At 35.1% G+C, this 14,554-nt stretch overlaps 2 protein-coding genes across 3 annotated transcripts; one reads left to right on the forward strand and one right to left on the reverse strand.

Annotated features, from left to right (window-relative positions):
- On the forward strand, nt 4,854-10,826 carry LOC109711877 (abl interactor homolog). 2 transcript variants are annotated; one of them, XM_020235219.1, is made up of 6 exons: nt 5,182-5,310; nt 6,877-6,976; nt 7,085-7,194; nt 7,280-7,651; nt 8,194-8,908; nt 10,285-10,826. In XM_020235219.1, the coding sequence occupies exons 2-6, from the start codon at nt 6,964-6,966 to the stop codon at nt 10,347-10,349; spliced, it is 1,275 nt and encodes a 424-aa protein (XP_020090808.1). In that variant the 5' UTR covers nt 5,182-5,310; nt 6,877-6,963; the 3' UTR covers nt 10,350-10,826. The 2 variants fall into 2 exon arrangements, with proteins under 2 accessions (XP_020090807.1, XP_020090808.1); XM_020235218.1 differs by lacking the exon at nt 6,877-6,976 and having other exon boundaries at nt 4,854-5,310.
- LOC109711346 lies at nt 11,321-13,699 on the reverse strand. The gene is made up of 3 exons (XM_020234345.1): nt 13,456-13,699; nt 13,237-13,326; nt 11,321-11,574 (listed from the first exon to the last, which is right to left on the reverse strand). The coding sequence occupies exons 1-3, from the start codon at nt 13,669-13,671 to the stop codon at nt 11,497-11,499; spliced, it is 384 nt and encodes a 127-aa protein (XP_020089934.1). The 5' UTR covers nt 13,672-13,699; the 3' UTR covers nt 11,321-11,496.

The raw sequence follows: 14,554 nt of genomic DNA on the forward strand, positions 1-14,554 counted from the left end.
GCTACTTAAATATATTAGGTTGTTTTAGATTGGCCTACTTACTATTATGTACTTCTTTTTAAATTCAATATTTTACAGTCAAATAATTTTTTTTTTTAATATAATATAATTGAAAGGCATAAACTAGCCCATCCAAAAATAAAAGTAGACTGGAAATTGTGTACCAGGCTCAAGTGAATGATGTACTAACAAAATAAATTTAAAGTCGACTCAATCACAATTGTTTGTTATTCGTGAATAAAAAGAATAGAAATTAGTGTCATTTGTTAGTTGCTTACTAAATTTTATTTAATAGATTAAATCTTTATCTTTTATATCTCCTATCAATCACAGTGTCGTTCATTTTCGTTACAATTATGCATTTTATTAGTAAGTATTTCATCTAGTCTAGTCTCAAAACTTTTTGTGAATAAACAACGAAATTCAGGAATAAACGAATAACATCGGTTTAGATAAGTTTGTTCTCTCGTGGGCATGTTTCTTTCATTGAAGCAACAATTCAGGTTGAAGTAGACTTATGGGTAAATTAGTATTTAGATGAAAATTACTTTTCTTCCGCTATTTATCTATATAGCCGTGGAACTGAAATTTTTATAGTTTTGTTGTTTGTCTGACAAAAAGTAAATGACATAAACATTTTATTATTATTTTGCTTTTTCTTAGTCAACTTCGGATAAAGATGGATTGAACTCACTTACACTATTTTGAAAAGTGTAAGTTTCGATCGAGAGTTAAATTATGATGAACCAAACAATAAAATAGATATTTACGATCAAAAATTACTTTAACCCTCTCCACTTTCAGAGAAACAAACACACCTTCGCCAAATTCGAAGTGTCACCTTTTGTTGGCGCATCTAATCTAAGCCATTTTCAGATGGAAAACAACTACAAACCACCAAAAAGAACAGGGTCATTCTTCCTGGACAATGTTTCTGACTAACTTTCCTCTTTGGGTGCGTTTGGTTCGCATTATGAAAGATTACTAGGAATAAAAGATATCCGAGAATTTTATTCCTATTCATTCTATTACTAAAAATGTGAAATTCCTGTGTTTGGTTCGCACGGTAATATTAATTAGACATGTTATTTAATATTGCAAAAAAATATACAATTAATTAATTTATTTATTTAATTAATTTTAGATAATGTTATCAAAAGTTTCAACATCTTTTTAGAAAAAAAGGAGAGAGAGTATAAGTTAGAGAGAGAGAGTATAATTAAAAAAATAGAAAGAAAAATATAGTCGAAATTAGAGTGAGTGAGAGAGTTGAAATTTTAGAAAGAGAGAGAGAGAGAAAGCTTAGTTTAGAGAGAGAAAAAAAGGTTAAATTTTAGAGAGAAAAATAAGTTTAGAGAGAGATATAAGGTTAGAGGGTAAAGAAAAATAATATCAATTAGCCGGCGGGTAGGAAGAAATAAAGAGATTAGACATATTATGATTACCCCAATCCATTAATTTGAGGATACCCACCCTCCCTCAAGGGAATGAGATTAGTATTTTGGGGTGAATCATATTTCCAAGAGAATCCAATATTACCAACTGGATTACTTAGTGCGTTTAGCCAAACACCGTCATATTTTTTTTATTCCTATTGAATTACTAGGAATTTTTAAAAGATAGCGTGAACCAAACGCGCCCTTTATATCATATGCGAGTCATCTGCTTTGGTGCTTTTGCCCAATCAAAATGTTTAGGATCTAAAAGCGATATCATAGAAGATGATACTTAACACTCCCTCAATCTAGAATTATACTTAATATCGAAATGGTGACTCAGCCCATTCTGGCCTCCTGCCCGCAGGGCAGGATGCTAGCCCATTTAAGCTAACAATCCTCTCTTCAGTATCTGGACATATTTGTAGCATGCGGGAATCGAACCCGTGACCATTGGCTCTAATACCACTTGTTGGATCGTTGGTGCGAATCATTAATCCCAAAAGCTCGAGTTGTTAGAAATACGCAATTAATTCACTTAAAGCGTATAAATACAGCGCCCATGGGTTTCGATTGTGATTCGACCTACCCGGCCTCACGCCACTTCGAACATGACTTGACCTACCCAGTCTCACATCATTTCGAATGCGACGCCGTCCAATCCGACCTCCTACCACAGGAAAGAATGCTGGCCCATTTAAGCTGACAGTAAGTCAACTTACATATCCCTCTAAATTTTTAATAATTGTAGTCTTGGCACTCGATGTATGTGCCATAACTTTTCTAATAGCGAAGAAATTAAATTTTTATGAAAGATTCTCTTCTTACTAAGGAATAATTTGGAATTAGATGAAAAGGAGAGATGATGTTTGGTAGGAGATGCTTTTCTCTCGATTATGTGTTTTTTCTTTGGTCGGAGCCATAGAAAATTTAAAGAAACTTGATAAAATTTAAATAGAAAGATATTCTGTAAGGTATTGAAAGTTTGGAGGAATGTATAAGTTAATTTACAATTTTAAAAAATATATAAATTATTTTTAAACTTTAGAAAATATACCAGTATTTAAACCTACTTAAAGATCAATAAGGTATGAAACATTTATGCACATAGCCACATAGGGTATGTATATAGTTTTTAAATAACTTCCAAGTTTGGTTTTTCTTGCAAATCTTGTGATCTAATAATTATCTCTACACTTACAAACAGCAACATATCACCTATAATGTGTTTTGTGGTGTTCTATCTGTGTTTGGCATGAAGGATATCCCAGAACAAGGGGGATATCCCCCAAATTTTAGCAAACGTTAGCAGAACAAGATGGAACGGGTTGTTCCGATCTAACGGGTTATTCTGTGTTGTTCTGGAACAACCCGTTAAAATTGTTCCTAGAAAAATTGAGAACAACTCATTAGATAAATAGATATATAAATAAATATATTAATATAAATATTATTTATTGATAATATTATTACTTTAATTTTTATTATATAATATAAATTAATTAAATTGATATATCATTTATTTTATTAAGTTTTATCATTTATAATTTAATATTTAATTATTTTATTTTATATTAAGTATTATATATAAAAAATTATTTTTTCATGATTATATATATTTTTAACATTTGTATTGAAATTTATACTATTATTAATTAAAATTATAAGGATATTGTTAATTATACTTTATTCATTGCATATATTCTGAATAAATTATATAGAATAATTTATTACATAAAATAAATTATTATATTTAATAAAATAAATATACTATTTTAAATTAAATTATTATATGAAAAATTATATTATAAATTACTATAAAAATAATTTTATAAATAGTTTTATAAAACATATACTAATATAAATAAATTATTTTATTTTTAAAAATATATTTAGACATTGTTCTAGACTTTTTATCCAAAGGCTACTAAGAATATCCTCTAGAATATCCCCGAATGCATCCAAACACAAATTTATAATTGTTCTATCTTGTACCGGAATATCCCCTGTTCTCGGGAACAACAAAAATTGTTCTCCAAAATTTAGTTCTCCAACCAAACACAGTCTTAAATGTCTCCTACTTATCATTCAAAGTGCTATACCCAAAAAAAAGAAAAAGCATTTGAATGGCAAAACAAAATTTACCAGGTAATAAATTTAATTTTTTTTCATTACGACTTAAAAAAATCAGGTTTTGACTAATATATATATTTTTTCCTATTTAATTTAGCACTAGAGAAGCTAGATCTCAAAACTTATAAAAATAATATTTAAATTAATATGAGATTCCAACTCCCAATGCATCCCCCAATCTATCTTATTTGACAACTTATCAGATACTTTAATTAATTCATGTAATTCTTTTTTGTTCTATATAGTTCATATTTTTTTGCCAATTTATTTGCGCTTTAGCATTTGAATTTACCCAAAATTTATAATTTTTTTATAAAAAATAAAAGTATTACATTCAATTATGAAGAATAATACAAAATTATAAAATTAATTGATTCTTAATTACATATAAATCAATAATTATGATATGGAATATATTTATTCATACAAAAATTTAGTTATCAAATATATTTATCCAAATTCACATAGTTTCTAAATTATATCTCTCTCCACCAGTTGTTGAGCTGAAGTTGACTTTTATTCTCCAACAAAATAGCTATTCTATTTTTGGACAAGCATTTTTCAATTATATTTTGCATTATTTATTAATTTTAATTATTCATCCCAACAATATATGTTGAAATTTTAAAGGAGTATATTTGATAATTAAAATTTAGGGAAAACTTCAAAAAACCCCCTGTGGTTTTGCATTTTTCATTTTAGTACCCTATGGTTAAAAGTGTATCAAGTTAGTATCCTGTTGTTTCTCACTTTATCACTTTAGTACCCTATGGTTTAAAGTGTATCAAATTGATACTCTGTGGTTTTATTTTTGTATCAAGTTAGTACTTGTTGTTTTATTTTTGTATCAAGTTAGTACCCTATAATTTTTAAACCACATGATACTAAAATAATAAAGCGCGAAACCACAGAGTACTAAAATGATAAAGTGCGAAATCATAGGGTACTAACTTAATACACTTTAAACCACAAGGTACTAAAGTGAAAAAGTGCAAAATCACAAAGTACTAACTTGATACACTTTAAACCATAGGGTACTAAAGTGAGAAAAAGTGAAACCACGAGGGAGGTATTTGAAAATTTATAAGAAGAAATTTGTAATTTTGAAATGTTTATTTTTTATTGTATTTTTTAGAAAATTGAGTACTCCACAATGCAATGTGTACTCTACTTCACAAAACAAAAGAAAGAAAATGGAGTACTACTATACAAAGCAATGAGTTGTACATTCCATTCCCCAAAAAATTATTAAAAGAGTGATAGTGAGAGGACGCGCACAACCAAAAAAAAAAAAAAAGAAAAAGAAAAAAACTTAAAAAAGTCCACTACACCCCTATGGGAATCGGTGGTGGTTCCTCTTCCTCTCCTCCCCACTACGCCTCCACCACCACCTCCTCCTCTTCCTCTTCCTCTTCCCTCTCCTCAACCCCGTCACCGCCCCAAACCCTAACCCTCGATCCGAGCGCGTCAGATGCCCGCTGAATGGGGAAGCTCGGGGAAGTCGAGCTCGCCGTCCCCGGGCCGAGCGGCGGCGGCGGCGGCGGAGGAGGAGGAGGAGGAGGAGGAGGCGGCGGCGCGTTACTCGGCTCCTGCGTATCTGGGATCGGTAGGTGCGTCACGCTCAAGTGCGTCTTCGTGCTCCTCCTCGGCGTCGGCGTGCTCCTCTCCGCCCTCTTCTGGCTCCCGTCCTTCCGCGCCTTCCGATCCGGGTTCGTCTCCGATGATCCCGATGCCCTGTCAGGTGAGATCCGTTTCCCTCGATTTGGTTAATATAAGGGGCGATTGTAGTTCGTTTAGTAGTTTGAATTGTTCTGGAGAATCGGGATCTGCCGATCTGGGGGTTTGGGTTTCTAAGCACATAAGGTCACATTTCAGCTAGGGTTTCGTTTGTGTTTTAATTGGTTTTTGGTAATTGTGTAGTGGTATGGGATAATCGGCGTATTTAATCCGAGTTATAGTGTGAAATGGAGTGATCAGTTCATATGCTAGTGCGAATAGTTCATTCTAATGTTATTTTCCATGTATTTCTAGTATGATTCCTTGCATGCTAATGGCAAGCTTGTTCGAAAAATAGAACTTCGAGAAAACCCTTCAAGCTTCTATGAAGAGATTAGACTATGCAGTTTTAATCAAGATTGCTCATCATTGTCGTGCATTAAGATGGTAAACTTGGTGGAAGAAAATGATTTAATCAATTTGGAGTTGATCCTGTCTGTATAAGACCATTTTGCAATTCCAGCTAGGCCATGGGAAATAATTTCAGATCTGTGATTATTTGCTTATTAGAGACCTTGAGAAGATAAGCTTGTTCAGAATGTATCTGTTAGCACAACAAAATGTCAACACTCCTTGATAGGTATTTATTAACTTCTTTGTTCAGAAGCAGGAACTTACACTGCGCCTCTTTATTCAAACAGAGAGAAAAAAAAAGGGATTCTTATCAATATGTTTTTGAATAGGTTAGACTGCAAATGTTTATCTAGGGCATTAAAGCATGCCAATGAGCTTATTTTTGACAAAGTAGAAGAAACAGGAGACTCTTTAGTAGATTTCTATGACATGATTATAACGTGAAGGGTTTATGCTTCGAAAACCTAGCTAGTCAGAACTGGTAATGGAGTGAGGTATGCCTGGCTCTAGACTTTAACCAAGGTATCTTTAGATAGTGATTATATTACCTGGAGAGATTAAAGCCCCGAATATTAATAAAAGAAGGTAAGTCCCTTGGAGATTGTTTGTGATGTCCAAATATAGTAACTCTAGTTAGTCAATACTAAATACAATAGTAATTTTTTGTCCTGTTTGTTCTCTTATGCTCTTTCTTGCATTCCTTCGAGGAAGCTAAAGCTTCTTTGTAAGATTCTATTCTTCATTAGTGAGGTCCTTGCTAATTGCTGTTAATCTCCTTTGTGACAGTCACAAGTCAGTTGAATGACATCTTATGCTTCCTGTCAATATAATAATGTTGTAACTCTCATATACAATTGCTTCTTTACTGCTCATGCATTGGCTTACTAGCACCTTTATTGCTCTGATGTGTCTTTTGTCATAAGGAATTTTGGAAAGGCAAAGTCCCAATTGTCGTTCCAATATGCCAGCAGGCAGTATAATAGTAGATGAATTCACTGTTTTTTTTTGGGTCATGAAAAGCTGAAAACCTGCTTTCACTTCTCAGTAGGGAGAACTTTTGATTCGAGCTTCTGCTTTAGGGGCCTATAATCTTATTTAGTTTCGTGCCTGAGCAGAGCTCAAGAATCTTTATTTCTAAATGTTGTACTGCTTTTCTGTTGCCTGTTGGGGGTATCAGAGAAGCTTTTCCAGGAGACAAGGTAATAAAATTTATGTCCAATGCCTTCTTTCTGTATGATAAGAGTGGAATGGGAGAGCCTTACATATGGTACTATGGGGTAATATTCCACCTAGATTGCTTTGTTGAACTCTGTTTGCTTGGTTAGTTTTCTCTTTCATTGCTGATTAACGAACAGGAGAATAACATTTGCTCCCATTTCTTTCAGCGAATATTCATGCCAGCTTCATTTTGGAAAAGCCAGTTTCACTGCTTGTTGCACATATAGGAAGATTAGAGTATGACATATATGAGGAAATAGGAGTACCTAATAGTAAGGTATGATTTCATGATACTTTTATACCAGTTATTTCTATTCACGCACTTTCACTGCAGAACCTCACATATATGATCTTCTTAACAGGTTTCTATTATTTCCATGAACTCTTTGGCTCCTGAAAATTCTACAAATGTGGTATTTGGCGTTCTTCCCGAGTCCAAATATGCCTCAATAAGTACACCAGCCCTAAGTGTACTAAGATCATCTTTTATAGAGCTGGTACTTAAGCAGCTGAATTTGACTTTGACACCATCCATTTTTGGGCAGCCGGTTTCTTTTGAGCTTTTAAGGTTTCCTGGAGGTATTAATGTGATCCCTGTGCAGTCAGCTTCTATTTGGGAAAGAACACAAATTCTCTTTAATTTTACATTAAATAACTCCGTTGAGGAGGTTCTCAAAAATCTTGATGAGCTGAAGGACCAGCTGAAGTTTGGGTTGAATCTGAAGTCTAATGAGGTACATCTCTCTTGCCATATGGATTACAACGGATATTTGAATTTGTGTAAGGGATTTAAATGAACAACTCTATTTTATTGTTAGCTATTCGCTATTTGACAAATGTTCAGTATGGGATACGCAATTGTGTTACACAATTTCTTCATTACAATGGATATTTGAATTTGTGTAAGGGATTTAAATGAACAACTCTATTTTATTGTTAGCTATTCGCTATTTGACAAATGTTCAGTATGGGATACGCAATTGTGTTACTCAATTTCTGAATTCAACAATATGGCCAAAATTCAGGTATAGGAAAATTGAATGCTACATATCCATGATTTTATAAATTTGTGTACAAAATCCAGATTAAATAGTTTGGAAAGAAAATTTGTGTACTTTTGTTCTTGGGAAAAATAATAAAATATGTGAATTATTGATTGCTCTTTGAAAAGTGTGTCATCTAGAAAGCATTTTTAAAAGTTCCGTATGTACTGATACTATATGTGTATTATACACAAATTGACTAACTATATGCTTTGTCTTATTGTGTGTATCAGAATGTGTATGTGGAGATGACCAATGAGAACGGATCGACAGTGGCTCCTCCAGTTGTTGTCCAGGCATCAGTTTTATCAGATATTGGGAGTGGTAGTCTTCTACCTTACAGATTAAAACAACTAGCACAGGTTATTACAGCACCTGATACAAAAAACCTCGGCCTTAATCACTCTGTATTTGGTAAAGTTAAGGGTGTTCAGTTGTCATCATACCTAAATCACTCAATCTCGTCTCTAGCTCCTAGTCAATCTCCATCTCCAACTCCCGCTCTCTCCCCTTCACTCTCTCCCTCGCCCTCTCCCTCTCCCTCTCCACCTCCTACATCTTTCAACCCCACACTCTCTCCTGCTCCCTCTCCATTATCTAACCAACCATCGGAAAGCCCAATTGCTTATGCACCTTCACGAGGAAATTATCCAAAACCGCCTTCTCAATTCACGAACTCACCATCGCCTTCGGTGGTTGCTGATCCTCCAAAACCTTGTCGATCCCTTCATCCATCACTTCCACCATATGCTTTTCCTCCTCATCATTCTGCAAATGCACCCACACCTCAACGGCATAAACTATTGAGTCCTCCTTCCCAAAGTGCCCCTAAGCATTCCCAGTTGGCACCTGCAAATTATGGTCCGAACCCGTTGCATGGAAAGAGAAGTGGCGGTGCACCAACGCCATCAATGCTTGTGTCATCAGCAATTTCCTCACGACAATCATGTAAGTTGCTGAATACCTGACATAATTACTGTGTTTATGATGCCTGCATTTCCAAGTTACTTTTTAATTTACTTTGGTGCCTATGCCTGCTTTCTGCCTTGAACCACAACTTCAACTTTATATAAGTAGAAGGAGCAAAACAGTAACATCTTGTCAAATGGCATGAAGTAGTTATCCTCTGCTGATAATCTTTATTTCGTGCTATTACAGGCTTAATTTTTATTAACTACTCTACTGGAATATGATATGTTATATTCTGTTTATTAATTATGCTTCTTTGTAGTTGTTATGCTTTGTTCTGTTGTATGATTGTTTTTTTTTTAGTTGCTGGCAGATCATAGCCTTAGCGCTTAATGTATGCAGATTAGGCAAATTTCTTCCTCATACACCACAATTACCGGCCTATTTTGATAAATCTTCTGCTGAACCACTTGTTCAATATAACCTTGATATTTCAGTCTGATGGAGCCTGTCATTATTTTAAGTGTCGGTTGTACAGTTATACTTGAAGTTGCAACTTGCCATATATCAGTCTGCAAATTTGCTAGAGAAGTACATTGGAAAATTATACTATTTAATGGGGCCTACAGACCCTTCTAGGTCCTCATTCATCTTTTGAGTCCTTATTCTGGCCTTAAAATCCTTGGTTGTTTGTACATAATTCTGCATTCTTTCATTAGATTTTTCATCTGGCATGATTAGTATTATGGAAGTCACGTCTCGTAATTAGAATTATGCAAGGCAAATACGTGGGAACATCTTCTGAGAACTATTCATATAGGTTTTTTCGACCTCATGTTTTAAAGACCTTGTCGATGCCATAATTGTTAGTAACTTATCGAGCACATCTCCTCTTGGCTATGGAAGGTCCATTTGCTAGTTGGCTGTAAAGAGGCTTAAAAAAAAGTTTTTTTTAAAAAAAATCTGATGATGGATTGGACAAAGTAATCTCACCTTCAGGAAATAGTATATCACCTTGTAGGTGGAATGCTTTATTTGGTTGACGTCTGATAGTGGGTTAGGAGTAAGTGATGATATGTTGTCTCCTTGTCTGTAGAATGCACTATTTGGTTAACATTGCTCATTTCTTGACCTCATCATGTATCTATATATATTTTGTGTACGTGCCTTCCAAATGCTGTTCCTTATTGAATCAAAAGTATATGATGCTTGCAAATTTCTTCAGCATTGTTGCATTGTAGAATGTTCTGCAGTAGTTTGCCCTTTTACATATAACTACCGTATAAATTCCTGTTAGTAATTTTTAGTTTCAAGCAAGGCCCTTAATACGTTATATCTTCATAGCTAACCTGAATAAGTTTATAACCTAATATCAACATCCTCTCTTTTCTGAAATTTCATTGCATGTGTTGCAGACCATTCCTACTGGGGAATTTGGCTAACTGGATATTTGGGGCTGCTGTTATTCTATCAGCTATGAGGATGGTGCTGATTTGTGTATACTATTCAGTGAACAGAACATGGTCATCTAACCCAATTTTGGGTACTCATACTGAGAAAGTAAGTAAAAATAATTGACTGTGGTCAGGAGTTGGATGCAGTATATTGGCTTGTGATGATGGAGAGGACCCCGAAATAGTCGATACCTAAACGGAGGGTTTAGGTGGTAAATCTCAGTAAAGTGTAGATAGAGATCTATAGGATGCTCGGAAGTTTTAAGTTTAGCGCGCGGCCGAAGCTGCAAAGGTAGCCGGCCTTAATTCCTCCTGAATCATGAAGTTCTCCCCGAAGGGTCGGAGTACTTCGAGGCTGTTAATGTAACCGAAGATGTAATTTTTATCCCTTTTTTGGCTTCTTTTTATTTTATGCTTTATCCTTTTGTAAACACACACTGTTAACTGACATTACCTACTGTAATATTGGGCATTTTAAAAGATAAGCTCTTCTTATGTGGTGTAGTTGCGTTTGAGCTGTTTCATTCGAAAGTTCTGGGGTTTGGTGGCTTCTCTTAGCTCGAGCCAATTTGTGTGTTATTCTTCTCAGTTCGTCAAGAGATTGGTAATGTTCTCATTTGCTACTGGGAACGGAGTTCTCATGTTGAGCTTATTAGCAGAATCCCTGGAGCCAAAAGATTAAAGTTCTTGTTGTGGCAAGAAGCTAAAATGAGCACTACGGCATCAACAGCAGCTCTGAATTAAAGCTTCTAGTTATGCTAGAGTGAAAAGCTATTGGTCTTGAAGAGACTTCACTGAAAAAGATATCTGGGGTTCTTTTTACTATCTTTTTGTGATTATAGTAGGAAGCGAGTGATAATCACGTTGGTTTTACTGGACATCCTGCGCGGTCATTTTGAGACTCATAGGAGCATTCAATGCACCTGATTTGATCACAAGAATTCACTCACTAGGGATCGATTCTGCATGCTGAAAACAAGTGATGGGCCTCCAAAAGTAAAATTCGACAGTTTAGGATGATTTACATCATTAACTTAAAGAACTTACAAGCTAAATTCACAAATATCGATTGTTATTGTACATCACTCAAGTAATCTGTAGGCCATACATCTGCAGCTCACTGCTCAAAATTGATCCACTTAAATGCAAAATAGATAACAGGAAACAATTCATCTACTGATCGAATGCAGCAGATATTTTCTTCTGAATGAGCTCCACGCCAAGACGCGGGGATAACCTGGGAAGTACTTCCTGCAACATTACATTCCCCAAAATGAGAAAAATCCAAATAAATCAAAGACAAAACAGGTGATTGGTAAAACAACACACACAAGAAACTGCAGCTCCCAGGAACTATGCCGGTTAACTACATTTGAGCCACTTTTATCACTACATTTTTTATTTTCTCCGAGGAAAAATGATCTTTTTAAGTAGATTTGATACATCTGTAGCGATAAAGCTACATTACCTACCGCCGAGCTACTGAAGCTGAGTACATTGATCTATTCAATGTCCAAAATTGTAGCATAACTAAGTCCACCTAAACTGAGGGTCCCATTTTGAATCTAACCAATGTATATGTAATTGCTACAGCATATGAACTCAACTAAGTATGCTTAATTAGCTTCGAAAGGAAAAAAAGCATTAATACCTATTAATTGAGGTGACAAACCAAGTGTGCAACATATACTTCGCATTATTAACAAGTCGCTCTATTTAACAAATTCAAACTTGTAGGTCAATAATTTAAGAAAAATACAGTGCTAAGCAAATCGAACAGTGCTGCTGTAGTACCCCTGTGCATGGTAATAGTACTATCAAGAGAAATATAAGTCGGCGAGGCAAAGAAATGCTCCGGCTATTGTCTCTAACTTTACTATGGAAAACTTTCACACTCTGAGCTATTCATTGATCCTTGACATAACAAAGGTGCAATAGGAAATTTACTCCTCTTGCTCTTTTTATGTAAGCATTACTTATTGCCCGCGCATATTTTATTGCTTCCATCTATATATGAGAGACACAGCCATTTCTCAAATCTTCTGGAGATAAGTATCAAACCTACCATAGTTTGCGCTCGAGTCGATAGAAACCAATAAATATCTGTTCTTATCTCTCTAATTTTTGCAATAAACTTTAAAGTTGAATAACAAATCTACAGAGCAACAAAAGAACAACAGAGATTTTATTATTTCAAAAAGCATAACCTGGCAACTATTGATTTGAAAGGAGATAGTTTTCGTAATTATCGTTTATCACAATCTACATAGCACAATGCTATTATAATAAATTGTTAAATGATTCTACTTATAATTCAGAGTACCCACAATTCGAGTAAAATTGATTTGGGTAACCAAAAAATGCCGCGAACATCCTAGTAAGGTCTAGTTTAGTTTCGTGGTGGCTAAAAGCATCAATTTCATACTATGGGAGGTCCAAAAAATTTGAAAACACTAACAATTTTTTTCCTAATTTTATACTATAAAATTGTAATTACAGCCGCCACCAGAGAAGCATGCGGGAAGATCAAAGACACTTAGATTTTCTTCTTTTTTTCTGGTATTTTATAGTACAAAAAAGATGCTTTTGACGACCACATTATCAAACTGGCCTAAATCATTTCCAGAGAAAATGATTGAAATCATTGAAATGTTTTCTTCTGTAAGTTCACGGCATTAATTGTTATGGGTAAAACCTAATGGTAGAGACCAAACACACCCTGCATTCGCCCCAATCTCAAATGAAGAATCTTTTCAACCAAAAACCTGATTTTGCAACATCAATTAAGAAAACAGAGTAGAAATTTGACAAATCCAAAGAGGCAAACACCCAAATTAACGAGAAATAGAGTAAAAATGAAAAGAAAAAAAAAACGAGAGAGAGAGAGAGAGAGAGAGAGAGAGAGAGACCCACCTCGGTTCCATCGGGGAGCACTTTGGCGAGCACGGGGATCTCGTATTGGTAGCGCCTCTCCCACTCCGGATTCGACGTTATATCCCTCACCTACACACAAAAGAGCGCTTCGTTTAGAGCGAGAGCGAGAGCGAGAGCGCGCGCGCGCGCGCGCGAGAGAGAGAGAGAGAGAGGAGGAGGAGGAGGAGGAGGAGGAGGAGGGTGCGTTGAGATTCGCGCCTGGAGATCGACGGCGTGGAGGGAGTGGGCGGCGGCGAGGGAGAGGGCGGCGTGGAGCTTCTCCTTGAGACCGTCGCAGAGGCAGCACCCGGGCTTCGAGTAGAGCACGAGGCGCCGCCTCTCGCCGCCGCCGCCGCCGTGCGCGGAGGCGGAGAGGGGGCGGCGGCGGCGGAGCGCGCGCGCGAGCGCGGCGGGGTTCAGCGCCGCCGCGGCCATTCGAGCAACTCGGAGCGGTGACTTCACCGGCTTATCCCCGTTATAAAACGAAGAGGTATTTGCATAATAGTCCCTCTCATGTCTTTTATTTGCACATCAGACCTCTCGAGTTGTTTTTTTAATTTTTATTAGTTTAACCGGCTTTCCTTGCTTAAATAAATTAAAAGCCTCCATTCCCGTGCGCAATAAATTTATGTGCATATTTAATTTTAATTATTTTAAAAATAGCATAACTAAATAAGCAATGTTATAAGTATACTTCAAAATGAGATGCATATTTTATACTCATTTTATCTCAACATTTATAGTATCCTATTTGTCACATTAATTTTTTTATTTTTACTAAAAATTATATAAATTTTTAAAAAATTTTATAATAAAAAGTATAAGATTTACACTCTACAAGAAGTATTTTCTTAACTAAATTGCAGTGCTAGTCAAACAATGAACCTTTGTCCAATTTTATTTTGCGTCTGAAATTTGGAGGACTATTTGGGTACTTTGTCTACTTTAATATAAAAAAAAAAAATGTTCATCATATGATATATTTTAATCAAGTCTGTTAAAATAAATGAAAACCTGAATTCTAAAATACAAATAGCATTAAATTGCTTAAGTCAAAATAATTAAAAGATTAAGTAATGAAATCAAAACTTTTAAATATTAAATAGTAGGATGATGGCAGTTGCTCAGAATGCTTTTTTTTTTTTTTTTTTTTTTTTTTTTTTTTGAGAGAGAGAGAGATAAATAAAATAAAATGTAGCAACATATCCTTGTTCTTTTTTTTAGAAATGAACTCAATTTGAAATGTGAGATAATTAGGCTTCAAATTTGAAACTTTGGATATCAACTATTAAACCCTTAGCTAAGCGTGCTAGATTAG

The sequence above is a fragment of the Ananas comosus genome, linkage group 6 (genome assembly GCF_001540865.1).
Source record: "Ananas comosus cultivar F153 linkage group 6, ASM154086v1, whole genome shotgun sequence".
In the NCBI taxonomy this organism is placed as follows: domain Eukaryota; kingdom Viridiplantae; phylum Streptophyta; class Magnoliopsida; order Poales; family Bromeliaceae; genus Ananas; species Ananas comosus.

What these genes read in the sequence shown, in the direction of transcription:
- LOC109711877 (XM_020235218.1), top strand. Translation starts at nt 5,052, where the DNA reads ATGGGGAAGCTCGGGGAAGTCGAGCTCGCCGTCCCCGGGCCGAGCGGC. An exon ending in TGAATCTGAAGTCTAATGAG is followed by an intron (nt 7,652 to 8,193) that starts GTACATCTCTCT and finishes TGTGTGTATCAG; the next exon opens with AATGTGTATGTGGAGATGAC. An exon ending in AATTTCCTCACGACAATCAT is followed by an intron (nt 8,909 to 10,284) that starts GTAAGTTGCTGA and finishes CATGTGTTGCAG; the next exon opens with ACCATTCCTACTGGGGAATT.
- LOC109711346 (XM_020234345.1), bottom strand. Translation starts at nt 13,671, where the DNA reads ATGGCCGCGGCGGCGCTGAACCCCGCCGCGCTCGCGCGCGCGCTCCGC. An exon ending in TCCACGCCGTCGATCTCCAG is followed by an intron (nt 13,327 to 13,455) that starts GCGCGAATCTCA and finishes TTTTGTGTGTAG; the next exon opens with GTGAGGGATATAACGTCGAA. An exon ending in TGCTCCCCGATGGAACCGAG is followed by an intron (nt 11,575 to 13,236) that starts GTGGGTCTCTCT and finishes GTAATGTTGCAG; the next exon opens with GAAGTACTTCCCAGGTTATC.